This window comes from Anas acuta, chromosome 7 (assembly GCF_963932015.1).
Source record: "Anas acuta chromosome 7, bAnaAcu1.1, whole genome shotgun sequence".
In the NCBI taxonomy this organism is placed as follows: Eukaryota; Metazoa; Chordata; class Aves; order Anseriformes; family Anatidae; genus Anas; species Anas acuta.
In genome coordinates, this window is record NC_088985.1 from 8,496,518 (window position 1) to 8,509,432 (window position 12,915).

The 12,915-nt window shown below is 37.1% G+C and overlaps 1 protein-coding gene across 2 annotated transcripts in view; it reads right to left on the bottom strand.

Moving 5' to 3' along the window:
- Positions 1-12,915, bottom strand: part of BICC1 (BicC family RNA binding protein 1) — a 102,795-nt gene that overhangs the window by 47,502 nt on the left and 42,378 nt on the right. For both annotated transcript variants that reach the window (XM_068688741.1, XM_068688740.1), the window contains exon 3: positions 4,169-4,238. In XM_068688741.1, the coding sequence (XP_068544842.1) occupies positions 4,169-4,238 (70 nt within the window). The remainder of the gene's footprint in view (positions 1-4,168; positions 4,239-12,915) is intronic.

The window sequence follows — 12,915 nt, forward strand, 5'->3', positions numbered from 1 at the left end:
TTTATGCCATGTGTTTCACTCAAATTTCCATTTGGGAACAGCAGTCTCTCTCTCCTTTGTGTGAGTTGGGGATTCAGCTCAGTCCCAGTATTGGGAGCTGAAATGGTCAGGATTGCATTTGTATATTAAGAAATGAGGTAATCTCTCCATGGAACATGCTTAAATTATGAAGTGCCTGCACGTGTGACACTAAAAACTGGCAAGCAAAGTGCTGAACTGCTGATGTGCAAGCCAATCCTCCATGTTTAGTAGTTTTGTTGTTGTTTTTTTTTTTTTAAATAATTTTCAGAGGTGTATCAGAGGTTTAGAGACTCATAATTATCCCTGTTCTGTAAGCTCAGTGTAATTTGCATTTCCCTTTACCACCTCTTTTAATTTCTCCGAATCTTCCCTGCTCTAATTCTGAATTTATTCCTGCCTAGTGCCACTAAGTTCCCATGAGCTGAAGTGATTTCTTATGCTGACTGTTGGCAAAGCGTTACTGCAGAGCTGCCCATGTTCTCAGCACATGCATGTCCCCCCAACTTCTTTACAGCTACCGAAAATAAAGGCACACACCTATACAGAGAAGAACATTACCAAAAGGAGGAATGAAAGAAGATGAACACACATGAAGTCTCAACTCTTGCACACCCATTCCCTGAAGTTCCAAAGAGCAGCTGCAACTGCCCAACACATGCTGCCAAATAATGGGGTCTTCACCTGCTCCCACTGCTTTCATCCATTCTGCCTCACAAGTCCACCCAACCAATCACACAGCGAAGTGGACTGAGGATACAGTTTGGGTTACAACAGCTAGCAAGTGCACAGAGAAAACTATCCAACAGTAAAAATTTTCCAGTTTGTTTTAAGCCAACCTGGTCTCCTGTGTGACAGTATAAACAGCAGTGGCAGCATCGCATAAGAAGGAAAATAAATAAAAAAAATCCCGTTTGTTTGACCATTAATTCACAGAACTTCAGAAGATCTGAAGCCTCCGGAACATCAGCTGCTGGTATGCCCTCAACTCCACCTCTTGCACCCCCCATGTAAAAGCAGAGGTGCACAGCTCAGCATGTCAATTCTGGTTGTTCCAGTCACTGGCAAAGAGAGATCGGGCATTACAGAGTTTCAAGTTGTTCCCCCTCTAAAGCCTTAATGGTATGGAATCTCCTTGTGAACCTGAACAAATGGCTTTCTTAAAGATGCTATTGGAAGATTTTTTTATTTATTTATATATTTTCTTAGAACTGTGTGTTTTCTAAACACACATTTCAAAATACTTCACCCTCATCACCCGAGCAAGACTGCAACATCTGGTGTTCATTAAAGCCAGGAAATTCCTGTTTTGGCCTTCATGAAACTATTGAGAGTTGATAATTGATTTGTGAATCCTAGCCTTTGTAAAGGGCTATTTTTGAAATTTCATAGTAAAATAATTTTTAATTAGCAAATTGTTTAAAATCTGCATATAGTGAGTGAAGATATTGGCATTTTTCAATTCAAAATTTTAAGAAAACACTTAGAGTTTGAGTTAAATCCCCATTAAATACTCTACATGGTTATTTCACAGCCATTAATTTAGAAGTTGTAGTAAATATAAAAGAATAAAGTTTAGCAACTTAGAGGTCACTGCTCTGAATGCTTCAGCTTCGTCACAGCAAATTTCTCCTCAAGGGATCAGAAAGAGATTCAGGGGCTTGTACAGAACAGAACATAATATTTAGATCCTGACTGACCCTTCCGATGCACAGCTTGTCTACAAATCTCCATTTATGTGCAGTAATTAGAAAGAAAATATGTAAGCTGTCCTTCCTGAAATAGTATCAACATCAAATTAAAAACTGACAACAGCGAGAAGAGCATTACATAAAGCCCTAAACACTTCACAGTAGACTCAATAACATGACACAAAGAGGTCTTCCTAATGGTTTTCTTCCTAATGGTTTTTCCTTTAAGAAGCATGATTTCTTGATGTGCGATACTACTGATACTGCAGGCAAGCTATATTTTATATTTATTCATACAGCTAAACTTTATTAAAAAAGGTTTAATTTGATTATGATAACATGCAGTATACGACTGGTTTACAATATTGCACATCTGTAACTGCTTCTCCACCAACTGCTTACCAGGCACTCAATTGGCAGTCAAGGAGATGGGGAAACAGCCTGTGCTCAGAATTCAAGTCCACAGCAAGCTGTCCAGTTCCTTGTGTCAGACTCCCCTCTCCATCACAAAGTGCCATTAAGCGAAGCTAAAGTATGTTAACCACTTGAGAGTATTCTCCCCATATAAACAGCTGCTGTGTCCACAAATGGAAAGCTAGAGAACTGCAAACAATTGACACCAAATGTAAACAGAATATATAAACTACATTGTATTTCACAAGAAATAGGAACCTTTAGGTTAAGGGATTCTTTGCACACAAACTGTAATTCACTATTTTAGGTGAATATACATGTACACAACTTCCCTGGGCAAAGCCAGCCAGAGGGTAAAATCTTAACTGAAGAGCCACCCTGCAGTCCACAGTCATTTGAAACTTCCTTTTTTAATAGCTCAGCATATTACTAAAATGCCTCCTCATTTGCAACCCATCGCTATCTAAAGTATATTTTGGCATGAAGACTTTCCAAGATATTCGCTCCTATTACAGATGCACTCAGCGTGCCCTACTGTACTCTGCATTTCTTCCCCCACTCCCAACCCCCCCATTTTTTAAAAATTTATCATCTCATATCTTTTAGCTATTTTATTACCCTTGGTCTTCAAATTCATCCCATATATTTACAGGGCTTTATCTACAATCTAGCATTTTCTCTTTGAGATCACTAAAATGATTAATTTACATAATGTGCATCTCTAATTACCAATCCAGCATTCCAGCCTTAGCTCTCTTCACAGATGCTTTTCAGCTTCAGAACTAGGATCATTTAACTTGGAAAGAAAACAAATGTAAGTACTGCTTCATTTCTTCTTTTACCCACTACAAAAAATAAAAAATAAAACCCCATACACCTCTCCTGCCTCAGTTTCCTGAGAAGCTTTAGCTGTACTTTGTTTCATAGCACGGTAGGCAGTAGACCACAGGATTGCACAAAGACCTGCTACTCTCACCCTCCTATAAACATTAGTTCCACATTTGAATATATATATATGATACTTGCATTTTTTCCAGTCTGAATTCTTCCCCCATTTTCCCCTCTCAAGTGTTTTTTTTTCCTGTACAGGTGGAAAATTTGTACTTCAATAGCATGTGGGAAAGTACCTCAGAGACCAAATCTCATTTTACTCCATGTTATTAATCCTGCACTTTTCTGAAGAGATTATTTTTCTTCTCGTAAGACCTTCTTCACTTACAAAGGTTAGCCCACATTTCCACTACATTCTAAATAAAACATACAGAGAAATTATTTGAACTCCACCTTTTGGGGTTTTAATATGTATCAGCCTGAACAAAAATATGTGCAATGTTGAAAAACATTCCCAGTTTCATTTCTCCTGCAGCTGAGGAATTAAGTACTACTTTCATTCAGTCACAACCTTTAAGAACAGAACTAGAATGCTTATTTCAGAAAGATCTTCCAGATGATTTAATCAATACATACGAATAGCCTGTACTTTGAGAAGAGGCATAATTTCAAACAGATAATAGCAGCCATTAGTAAGGAAACACTCTACTTCAGTTTCATTAAGAAAACAAAGAAGCATACAGACTGTTGCTGTAAGGAACACAAACAGTATATGTTGTTCTAACTGGGCTTCACTAACACATCTTTTACTCTATAAAACAAAACAAAAAAAGAAGAACAACAGAATACCCACTAGTATACAGTTTTATCAGGAAAAATAACTAGCTTTGGCTACCATAAAATAAAGAAGCCATTCAGGTGGTATGTAAAATTATACAGAAGAAAGCTGGTGTGCTAAAGACAATACGTACATCAGTGTTGACAACATACCTGCAGAAGCACAAGTTACTTAAAATGGATTTCTACATCAGATATCAATACAAAGTTGAGATAAATTCAGCAAGAAATACTCCAAAATAGAAGATTAAAATAAAAAAGTTTCAGATGCCCACTACCGATACAGCGATTCTAAAGACAAAATTGCTTGTTCCATGGCTTTACTTCTTTAAGAGTTAATCCCACCCAATAAAAATAAAAAGAACGAAACAAAATACCTTTTTTCGATTTTGCTCCGATCTTCAACTTTGATGGCCAAGCAATCTGTGTATTTGTTTCTTCCATAATCTGTTAAAAAAAAAAAAAAAGAATTCATTTAAGCCAAATTAAGTTTTTATTGCCCTACTACAAAACCAAGAGTTCATTTTGCAAAAGATAAATTTGTCCACTATTTGTAATCTATCAATTATTATTACAAATTCATGACTTGTGCTAATAATGTTTGTTTGAGAGGAATTTGGTGATAGATGGAGATGATTTCTGATAACCCAAAAGAAATTTGAAGAGCAAACCAAGAATGCTGCTCCATGTCCATGAATTTCAGAAGGCTACTGCTAGCCACAGTGTGCTCCAGGTGCATCTCAGAGTGAATTGCAAAACTTTACATTACAGTTCAATAAAAACATTATTAAGTTATGTTAAGATACTTTCTAAGTAAAGACCATCAAATTTAAATTGAGTTCTTTTCAGTTGCCTTAAGATGCATCAGTTTGCCTTCAAGGTTTTTTGTTATTGTTGGATTTTGCTTCACCTTTACCTGAAAGCAGTTTTTCATTGTAAGCCTATCCAGGCCTCAAAAAATTTACTTCCTGGTTTAGGAGCTCATATAAGAAATTCAACAGCGTTTAGCATAACACAATGCAACCTATCTGCAAATCTCAAGCTAGTTAACAGGGTAAAAACTGTATGTGTGCAAACACGCACTTGGAAAAACATGTTCTTATTTGGCTCAATGTAGCCTTCTGTTGCTTTCTCCATTTTAGAGAGCAAGTCCGCTGGGCATAGGAACATTCTACTAGAATTTTAAAATGACACAGTTACAGTGCATCACTAACACATTTAGTATAAATATGGGAGAACGAACCAAGTAACACCAAAGATTTCACACAGAAACAAATTCGGTTCTAAAAAGTGTTGGACTTGTCTACTGAGACTGAAGAATTTTTATCCTATACCGCGATCTCGTCAAGAAGTACAATGATCAAATACTTGATATGAGATCATACTTGATATGAGAATAACTGACCATCATGAGTACAAAGACAGTATTTCATCATGAACACCTGCAGAAATGAGGAAGATCTGTCCTTATTAGTACATGACAAAATGGTTATAGGATGCCAAGAAAACTCATCTACTAAAACAAAAATACCATCCTAGGCTGCATCGAGCAAGGCATTTTCCCAGGGTTCCTTTCCTGGTAGTAGATAAAGACTGCAATTAGATTCCCTTCACCTCCTTTCCTCCACGCTGAACAAACCCTGCTCTTCTCTCTCTACTTCTGCTTGTACATCCACTGCTCTAGGCCCTTGACCAACCTGGTGACTCTCCACTGGAGTCACTCCTGTTTGTCAGGGTCTTTTTTGGGCTGAGAGGAATGCAACTGGACAAAGGTCTCCATATGCTGCTGTCAGTACCCAAATAGATGGGACTAACTAATTCCCTTGATATGCTGGGTAATGTCATTTTAGATAGCCTATACAAAAATAATTTTGCCAAGAAGAGGGTAGTAAGTTTTAAGGAGGTTATTGAATACACATAATGGCAAAAAGTATACAAGTGTTCACTGTAAATTCTGTCTGTAAAGTGGAAAAAAATGTAAAATACGAAGGACTAAAACAATACTCAAGTAAGAGGTAGGAATAGACAAAGAGCTTTTCAGTGGTAACTCTCAGGGTCTGGTTCCTCCTATATGGAGGATATAGGTTCAACTTCCATGAGAGAGATAAAAAAAAAAATCCTCATACAAACGAGAATTACAATACACAAAAAAATGGATACTGTCCAAAAGAGTCAATTCATGAAGAATGGTAGGGATGAGGGAATTAAACAAAGCAGTACATTTTAGCATTTCTTGTCATGAGCAACAAATGTAAGCAATAATAAAAAATCTAACTCCAAAATAAATTATAGTCACATCCAAGAAGAAAATGAGTGCATTAAATAATCAGCTACAATACCAGTAAACTTTCGATAGTAGTGTAAGTCACAACTAAGGCTGACTTCTCTAAAAACTCCTTGTTCTTATCTTCTCCGTCCAAATCCCCAGTATAACAAAACAATTTCCAGATTAGCACACCATGTGGAAAAATTGAAAGCGTCAGCCAGACTTCATTATACTATATTTTTGGTTTCAGCAAATATTGGATAATAAGTTACAGCTGAAATAAGACATTTCCAGGAGGATGAAATTCTATCAGCAACATAGACATACTTCTCACAATTTTCCAATCCAGATGTGAAAAAAGTTATTTCAAAGAATTCACTTGTGTCTGATAGAGGGCTTTGGGCCAGGATTATTCTTAGTTGTGCAACAGGCAAATAAATATACAGAAAATAGCGAGGAATTAACTAAAAGGAGAAAGGATATGCTAAAGCAAATAATGAATGCAGGAGTGAGTTTTAAAAGATTCAATGTAAAGGGAACCACAAAAGAGGAGAAAAGAGAGGAGTGAATGATGCTCATTCCAGGCAACTGTTATGTCCCATCACTACTTCACCCACTCATTAAAGACTGGAAACTTGCGTCTTAAAGAAATTAAGTCCTCCTTATTTCTAATTATAAAAAAAATAAAAGCCCATCGCTTCAGAGATGCATACATTCTGGAGACATACAAAAGAGATGCCTGATGAGATCTTCAAAGGAAAAGAGGTCTGACTGGCAGTCACTGAGATTTGGCTAACTAATACCTTCAAATTCTTTTGAAAATGCAAGGCTACGATTTACCACATTAGACCAAAAGGAAGGCTCACAATTTGGTCACTATAAAGACAAGTTTATCTCCTGTCTTATGTAGTTACGCAGAAAAATGTCTGGATGCATTTTAAATTAAGTGCATTTATTGAAGTAGAAGCATGCTCAGAGTACTACTGGCTTTGAACTCTAAACAGTAAACCTCATGATAAATTCCAAGCTGACTGTGATCATCATCATCATCTTTTCCACGTATTTGAAAACGCCATATTACATAGGAAAAAATAAGTTTTTGCTGCAAGACTTATTTTTTTCACCCATTAAAATAACTTCTCTTGTTTGTCAAGCAATTTGAGATCATAACTGCCAAAAAAGGTTTGCCATAGAAAATAATTTGTTTATTTTTTTGAGAAATCACAGTTTTCCTGGGAACCCTTAAGCAGACTTAATTAAGCTGTATTTCTAAAATAAAGCTCATGCACTACAATAATCAGAAAGCTCAAAAAGTTGCATGACGAACACCAAAATTGCAAAAAGTTGTATTTTGTATACTTCCTAAGTCAGGTCACCTACTTGTTTTTTTGTTGGCATTGTTTTTTTTTGTTAAATAACAAAAAACCACCACTTTTACTGTAAGAGCAGGAGGGGTCATAAACCTCTAGAAATGCAGAAGCTGAGTTTGTCTTATAGCTCTTAAACTTGAAGGTAGCAATCTTGAAAACTGCACCACAGTAGAACTCTGCACAGCATAGATCACCATAGCATCAACTTTTAACTGTATTTTAATGTTCTACCCGAGGCAGTTTTAAGTGTAAGAAAAAAGAAACAGTATTACCCAGGTGTTTTTTTGTTTTGTTTGTTTTTCCTCACAAAACAGATTTGGAATCACTCCATAAAAGCTTCAACAGCATGTTGCAATGGAATACTTTTATTAGTGTAAACTCAGTGTTATGCCACATACCCTGAAAACAACAGCACTGCTCTCAAATAAGCAAAACAGAACACAGAACTTGCTCTGTAAGTGATACACAAAACATTTACTCATCCTTAGACTGAACTTCCTGTAATTCTGAGTTCATGACCAGCTAGACTGCTAAACAGTACCTCTGCCTAGGTTTCCCTTCTTTTCACATAAAATAAATGGTAGGTTTGTACTAATTGATACTTTCCCCATCTTGAAGGATCAACTGACTGAAAGAAGTATCAGGCACATTTGGCAGCAAGATTAAATCGCATAATAAATAATCCTTAGGTTCTTCTCCTCAGAATGAGAAAACTCTTAAATAGTTTTTTATCTCCATCTTCACTTTTCTCCAAAGAAATTGTGGTATTTACACAGCCAAAACACACAAGTTACTCTCTGTGGAGAGCACACAGATGACACAAGATACTGTAAGACACACACACAAGAAATGGGGCTGTGACCTGACCCTAAAATCTGACTCCAGTTGCAGATCACTGGGCCTTCAAGAAAAAAAAAAAAATCCATCTCAGGCAGCTTTCAACCTCTTTGTATTCCAGCTACTCTGGATTTATTTAAAAAATAATACAGTTTACACACTTTGGAGGGTTTTTACATTAAAATACGATTTCCTATTGTCTTAAGTTGTAATTTCTGTATAGCTGATTTTGGATGGAATCAGGAATGCCCTGATGCAGAGAAATAATGAAACAGAACTCTATTAAAACCCCAATAATTTTACAATTCAGAGGAAGTATTTTACAAAAAGCAGATGAAAAAGAACAACCTATTGATCAGGCCTTTCCTCATTTAGAAGCAAGTCATCAAATGAAAGCAGTAGTATTTATCATTTGTGTTACGAAGTTATCTTTTTCTAATTACCTGGCCTTTGGGATTCATGCTTCTCAGCCATTTCTGCCTTACTCTTTATTCACAAGGAAAGGGAAAACATGTAAGAAAAGAACCTGTAAGTTTATTGCACCTGCCAGGGTGGGCACTTCTGCAATTGTTTTTCTCAACTTTAACTCAGCAACCAGCTCATTCAAACTGAAGTGACAAAAACTTCCCAGAACTGCAAGTATAGCTGTCAAAAAACGAGTACACCACCAAAAACAGAAAACCGCCATTCATTTTGTCAGTGATAAGTCCCTCTCTTTCAGCATGGAAAGTTAGATTCCTCAGTTTAATCTTACTAAGTACAACAGAAAAATACATACACCTTTTTAAACACAGTATATTTCAACAATGAAAATGTTTGAAATCTTAAAAAGCATATTTAAATTCCATTTTTAGAACAAATGCATGTTTGTCTCAAACTATACTTAAGAGCATCACTTTTTTTCCCTCTCTTTATATGCACAATATCAAGTTTCGTAGATACCCTGCATTTTTCGTGCTATTAAAAAACACAGGAAGTAATTGAACTGCACACCCACTGGCAGTTCTCATTCACTTGTCCAGGTAGTGTTTGTGTTTTGCACAGATTAGGAAAAGGCTTTGAAGGCAAAAACCAGTTTATCTTCGCACATTAAAACCAAACACACACCTAGGCTTAGATCACCAACACCACCAAAACCCCATCTTAGTTTAGATGGTACTTCAGCATCCATTGTGTTCGCACAAATGGCAACTTCTAGCACAATTCTCTTCAGCCCCTGAAACCTTGTATGCCTAACCTCTTGCATGAATGAGAAAGCCACTCTTAACAGGCCCAAAACACAACCAACAAAACTTTTGAACAAAAAGACTTGGCAGAAGTCAGGTGCTCAAAGCAAAGTCTCTCGCTCCCCTGCAGCAGGGGAGCCGATGGGTCCCCATGGGCCCCAATACCCAGATGAGGCCTACTGAGGCCTACACTGCCACCGCAGCCCTCTGAGGCACCTGGGTCACTGACAGCAGCACCAAGCACTAAGGAGTAAACATATAAGTAACTGGAACAGTACACCTTGTTTTCAACTGCCAAGCAATGATAGTTCGCAGCAAGCACTTAGCATTGCTGCTCAGAGTATTTCAGAGTCCACCACCACACACCACTGCTGGTAGGGGGATGGCAAATCAGGGCCCTGATGTCACAGGGCCTGGTGACAAACACTCCAAGCTCAACATCCTAAATAAAATATTTTAGCTAAAGAGTAAAGACTCCAATAAAATTAAGGATATAGTATAAGTGTGGATCTAAGATTTCAGTAAGCAGAAATAAGGCAGGCAAACCTCCATTTTAATTTGCCACCATGAAACAAAAATCCCTTCCCCAACAAGAACCACCTCCCGCATTCTCAAGACTAGAGGCCAAGTTACTTCTTGCCAAACAGCTGGAGCAGATAGGTTAGTTAAATTACACAAAATAAAGTTAAACTGCATAACTACAGGTGATCATATCTGTGATAACAAAAGTTGTCTCTGTGGCAAAAATAAAATAGAGGTAGATGAGAAACATAGGAGGAAATAGAACAATGATTCCTGTACGTTGCTTTACCCTTCTCTAAGTGACCTGAAATCCACATAGGGGTGTGGGGACAATTCCTTCAGCAGTTTAAATGATGAAACTAGAAAAAAAATGTAGGGCAAAATAATGACGTCCTTCTAGATCTTGGTTCTGACTTCGAAATTGCCTTTTCACATAGAAAAACACACCACCGTGTACAGTCAAGACAAGGACTGACCATACTCAAAATACCTTTAGACAGTCTTAATGTTATGTCCAATCCTTGGTTCACATCTCATAGACCAGCTCTTAGTATAAAATCATCTTGCAGCAAGACAAAGAGGCATGACCAGATAAGATATGATCTTTCCAAGCAATATGAAGATAAAATGGAAAAGTTTGAGATAATGTTAAAGCAACAAGTCAAGGGAAAGAGCAAATGAGAAAACAAAAAGGAAAATAATCTAAATAAGAAGAGTAAAACACTGAAGCAAGAGATAACATGTAGATGCTCAACTGCAAAACAAGTTAAAAAATGTTTGCAAGGGCTGAGATGTAACTCAAGCAGATATTGGCAACAGACAGGAAACGCATGATAGACTTTACTCATTACATTCCATTAGTATACCTCAGACCAGCAAGTATAAGGATGCCTCTAGAGAATTATTACTGGCAACAATACCCTCTTGAACTTCAGGGCCAGATAATCTGCAAGTTCAAGACGACTCCAAATCTCCACTTCAACTCAGCATCAATTAATACCACTGTCTCCACTGACATAAGAACTATAAAGCTCTTGGAGTCAGCAGAAACCCTCAACAGCTACCTATACTACTACTACTACAAAAAAAAAAAAAAAAAGTACCTCTCTGCATTAGCATGTACTGTCTAAATTACTGCAAAGGAGAAAATCTCATGTATGGGGGTTGGATGAAGATAGGGAAAGACGATAAACAGTAACATTTATCAAACACTTATTTCTATTATCATGACTTTGATGTAATCGTGTTTTGGAGCTGAATCTCCATTTTGTTCAACTGTGCAATTCTTTGTGGATTACCATGATTCGTGAAGTTTCTGGAGAATAACAAATACCCAAGGAATCATAAATGACTGCTGAAGGAAAGGTGATTGATAGTTGTTACATCACTGTATCCACATCCATTTTTAACATCTGGTTTCGGGAATCAGTCTCTCCCCTGAACCTCAAGAAAATTTTTAAACACTTATTTTTCCAAGTGTTATATAAAATATTCTTCAAAATCAAAATTAATTCAGTGGTTAACTGAAAATTGTAATCAGACTACTCCAGTATCTTTGATACTCTTACCTTATCAGAAGAATAAAGATAATACTAATTTCATGCCTGTGAGTTTTCCTTTACGCCTAAATCTACCTCGAATACTTAGTAAAATTGGTTAACCACAATCACAGTGACATATAGTACCATCAATCTTACACTGGCTCAGTCCCGCGTAAACCTTATGGTTTACATGAAACATGAAGTATAGATTGCATGGAAATAAATATATATTTGTTTATAAGCAGGAGAAGATCTGAGCTGAAGAGTCACAGTAGACAAGCAAAATCCTACAAGGGTTGATACTTGTTGTTCTTCTAATGCAGATATGGTGAAACAACAGTATTTGAGAGGATGACTAATCCCTGAATAAGAGTTTTGGCAGCAAGAACAGAGCAATGGGTGTAGCTGGAACCAGAAGGAGTATTAAATTTAATGTTTTGTGGTTTTTTTTTTTTGGGGGGGGGGGGGGGGGGGGAGGGAGAGGGGGAGAGGATGGACAAGGATGGGAAGAAAAAAATAAGATACAAAAGCAATTGTGTTGTTACCCAGGAACTGGCAATTCAGTATCTAAAATTGGTCAGACTAGAGTAAGTGTTTAAGATGCCAAAAGCCACAACACATCAGTGGTAAAGCACCTATGTTTGGTAAGGAAATACGGGAGATGTAAGACATGGTGGAAATATATAGGTCTTCTGAAGAGCTGGCTCACATTTTGAGTACAGCAATAAATTCTTGGCCCAAGCTGCGCCCCCATCTCCCCTCCTGAAGTCTATATATGAAATTCAAGATCAGAGTTTCCTGCATACATCGGAAATAACGCGCACACAAAAAACACCCACCACCACCGTGCTATGTATCTGACTCCATAGTATTCATGTTCCTTCTCTGCAGGTAAAAACAAAGAGATATTTCTGAACACAATCACTACTAGATGGCACCAAGGCACCAACAACTTCTAAGCTGAAACAGAATTTTGAGTTCCGTCTGTGCTCTTCTGTAGCAAAGAAAAAAAATCTGCTATTCAGAGCGGTTGCACAGTAAGCATTAAAGCTATAAAACATAAGAAACAAAAGTGTACTTAATATAGATTGTCTTAGATTAATAGTTTACTTAACTATTTAAAAAACATGCAACAAAATCATGCATAGGGAAGAAAGGAACTGATCCCTAGTTGTGTAAATTTCTGTATAGCAAAGAACAGTATGAAAAAAGCCTTCCCAGGTGCAAGGAGATGAAGGCATGTAGCTCTTGTAGAGCGGGGTAGAGGTATCTGATTTTCCTATTTTATTTTTACAACTGTCAAAAACCCAAAACATTTAAAGGCTCTCTATGCAACTACTTTGCTAGTCCTTCTCCTGTAAC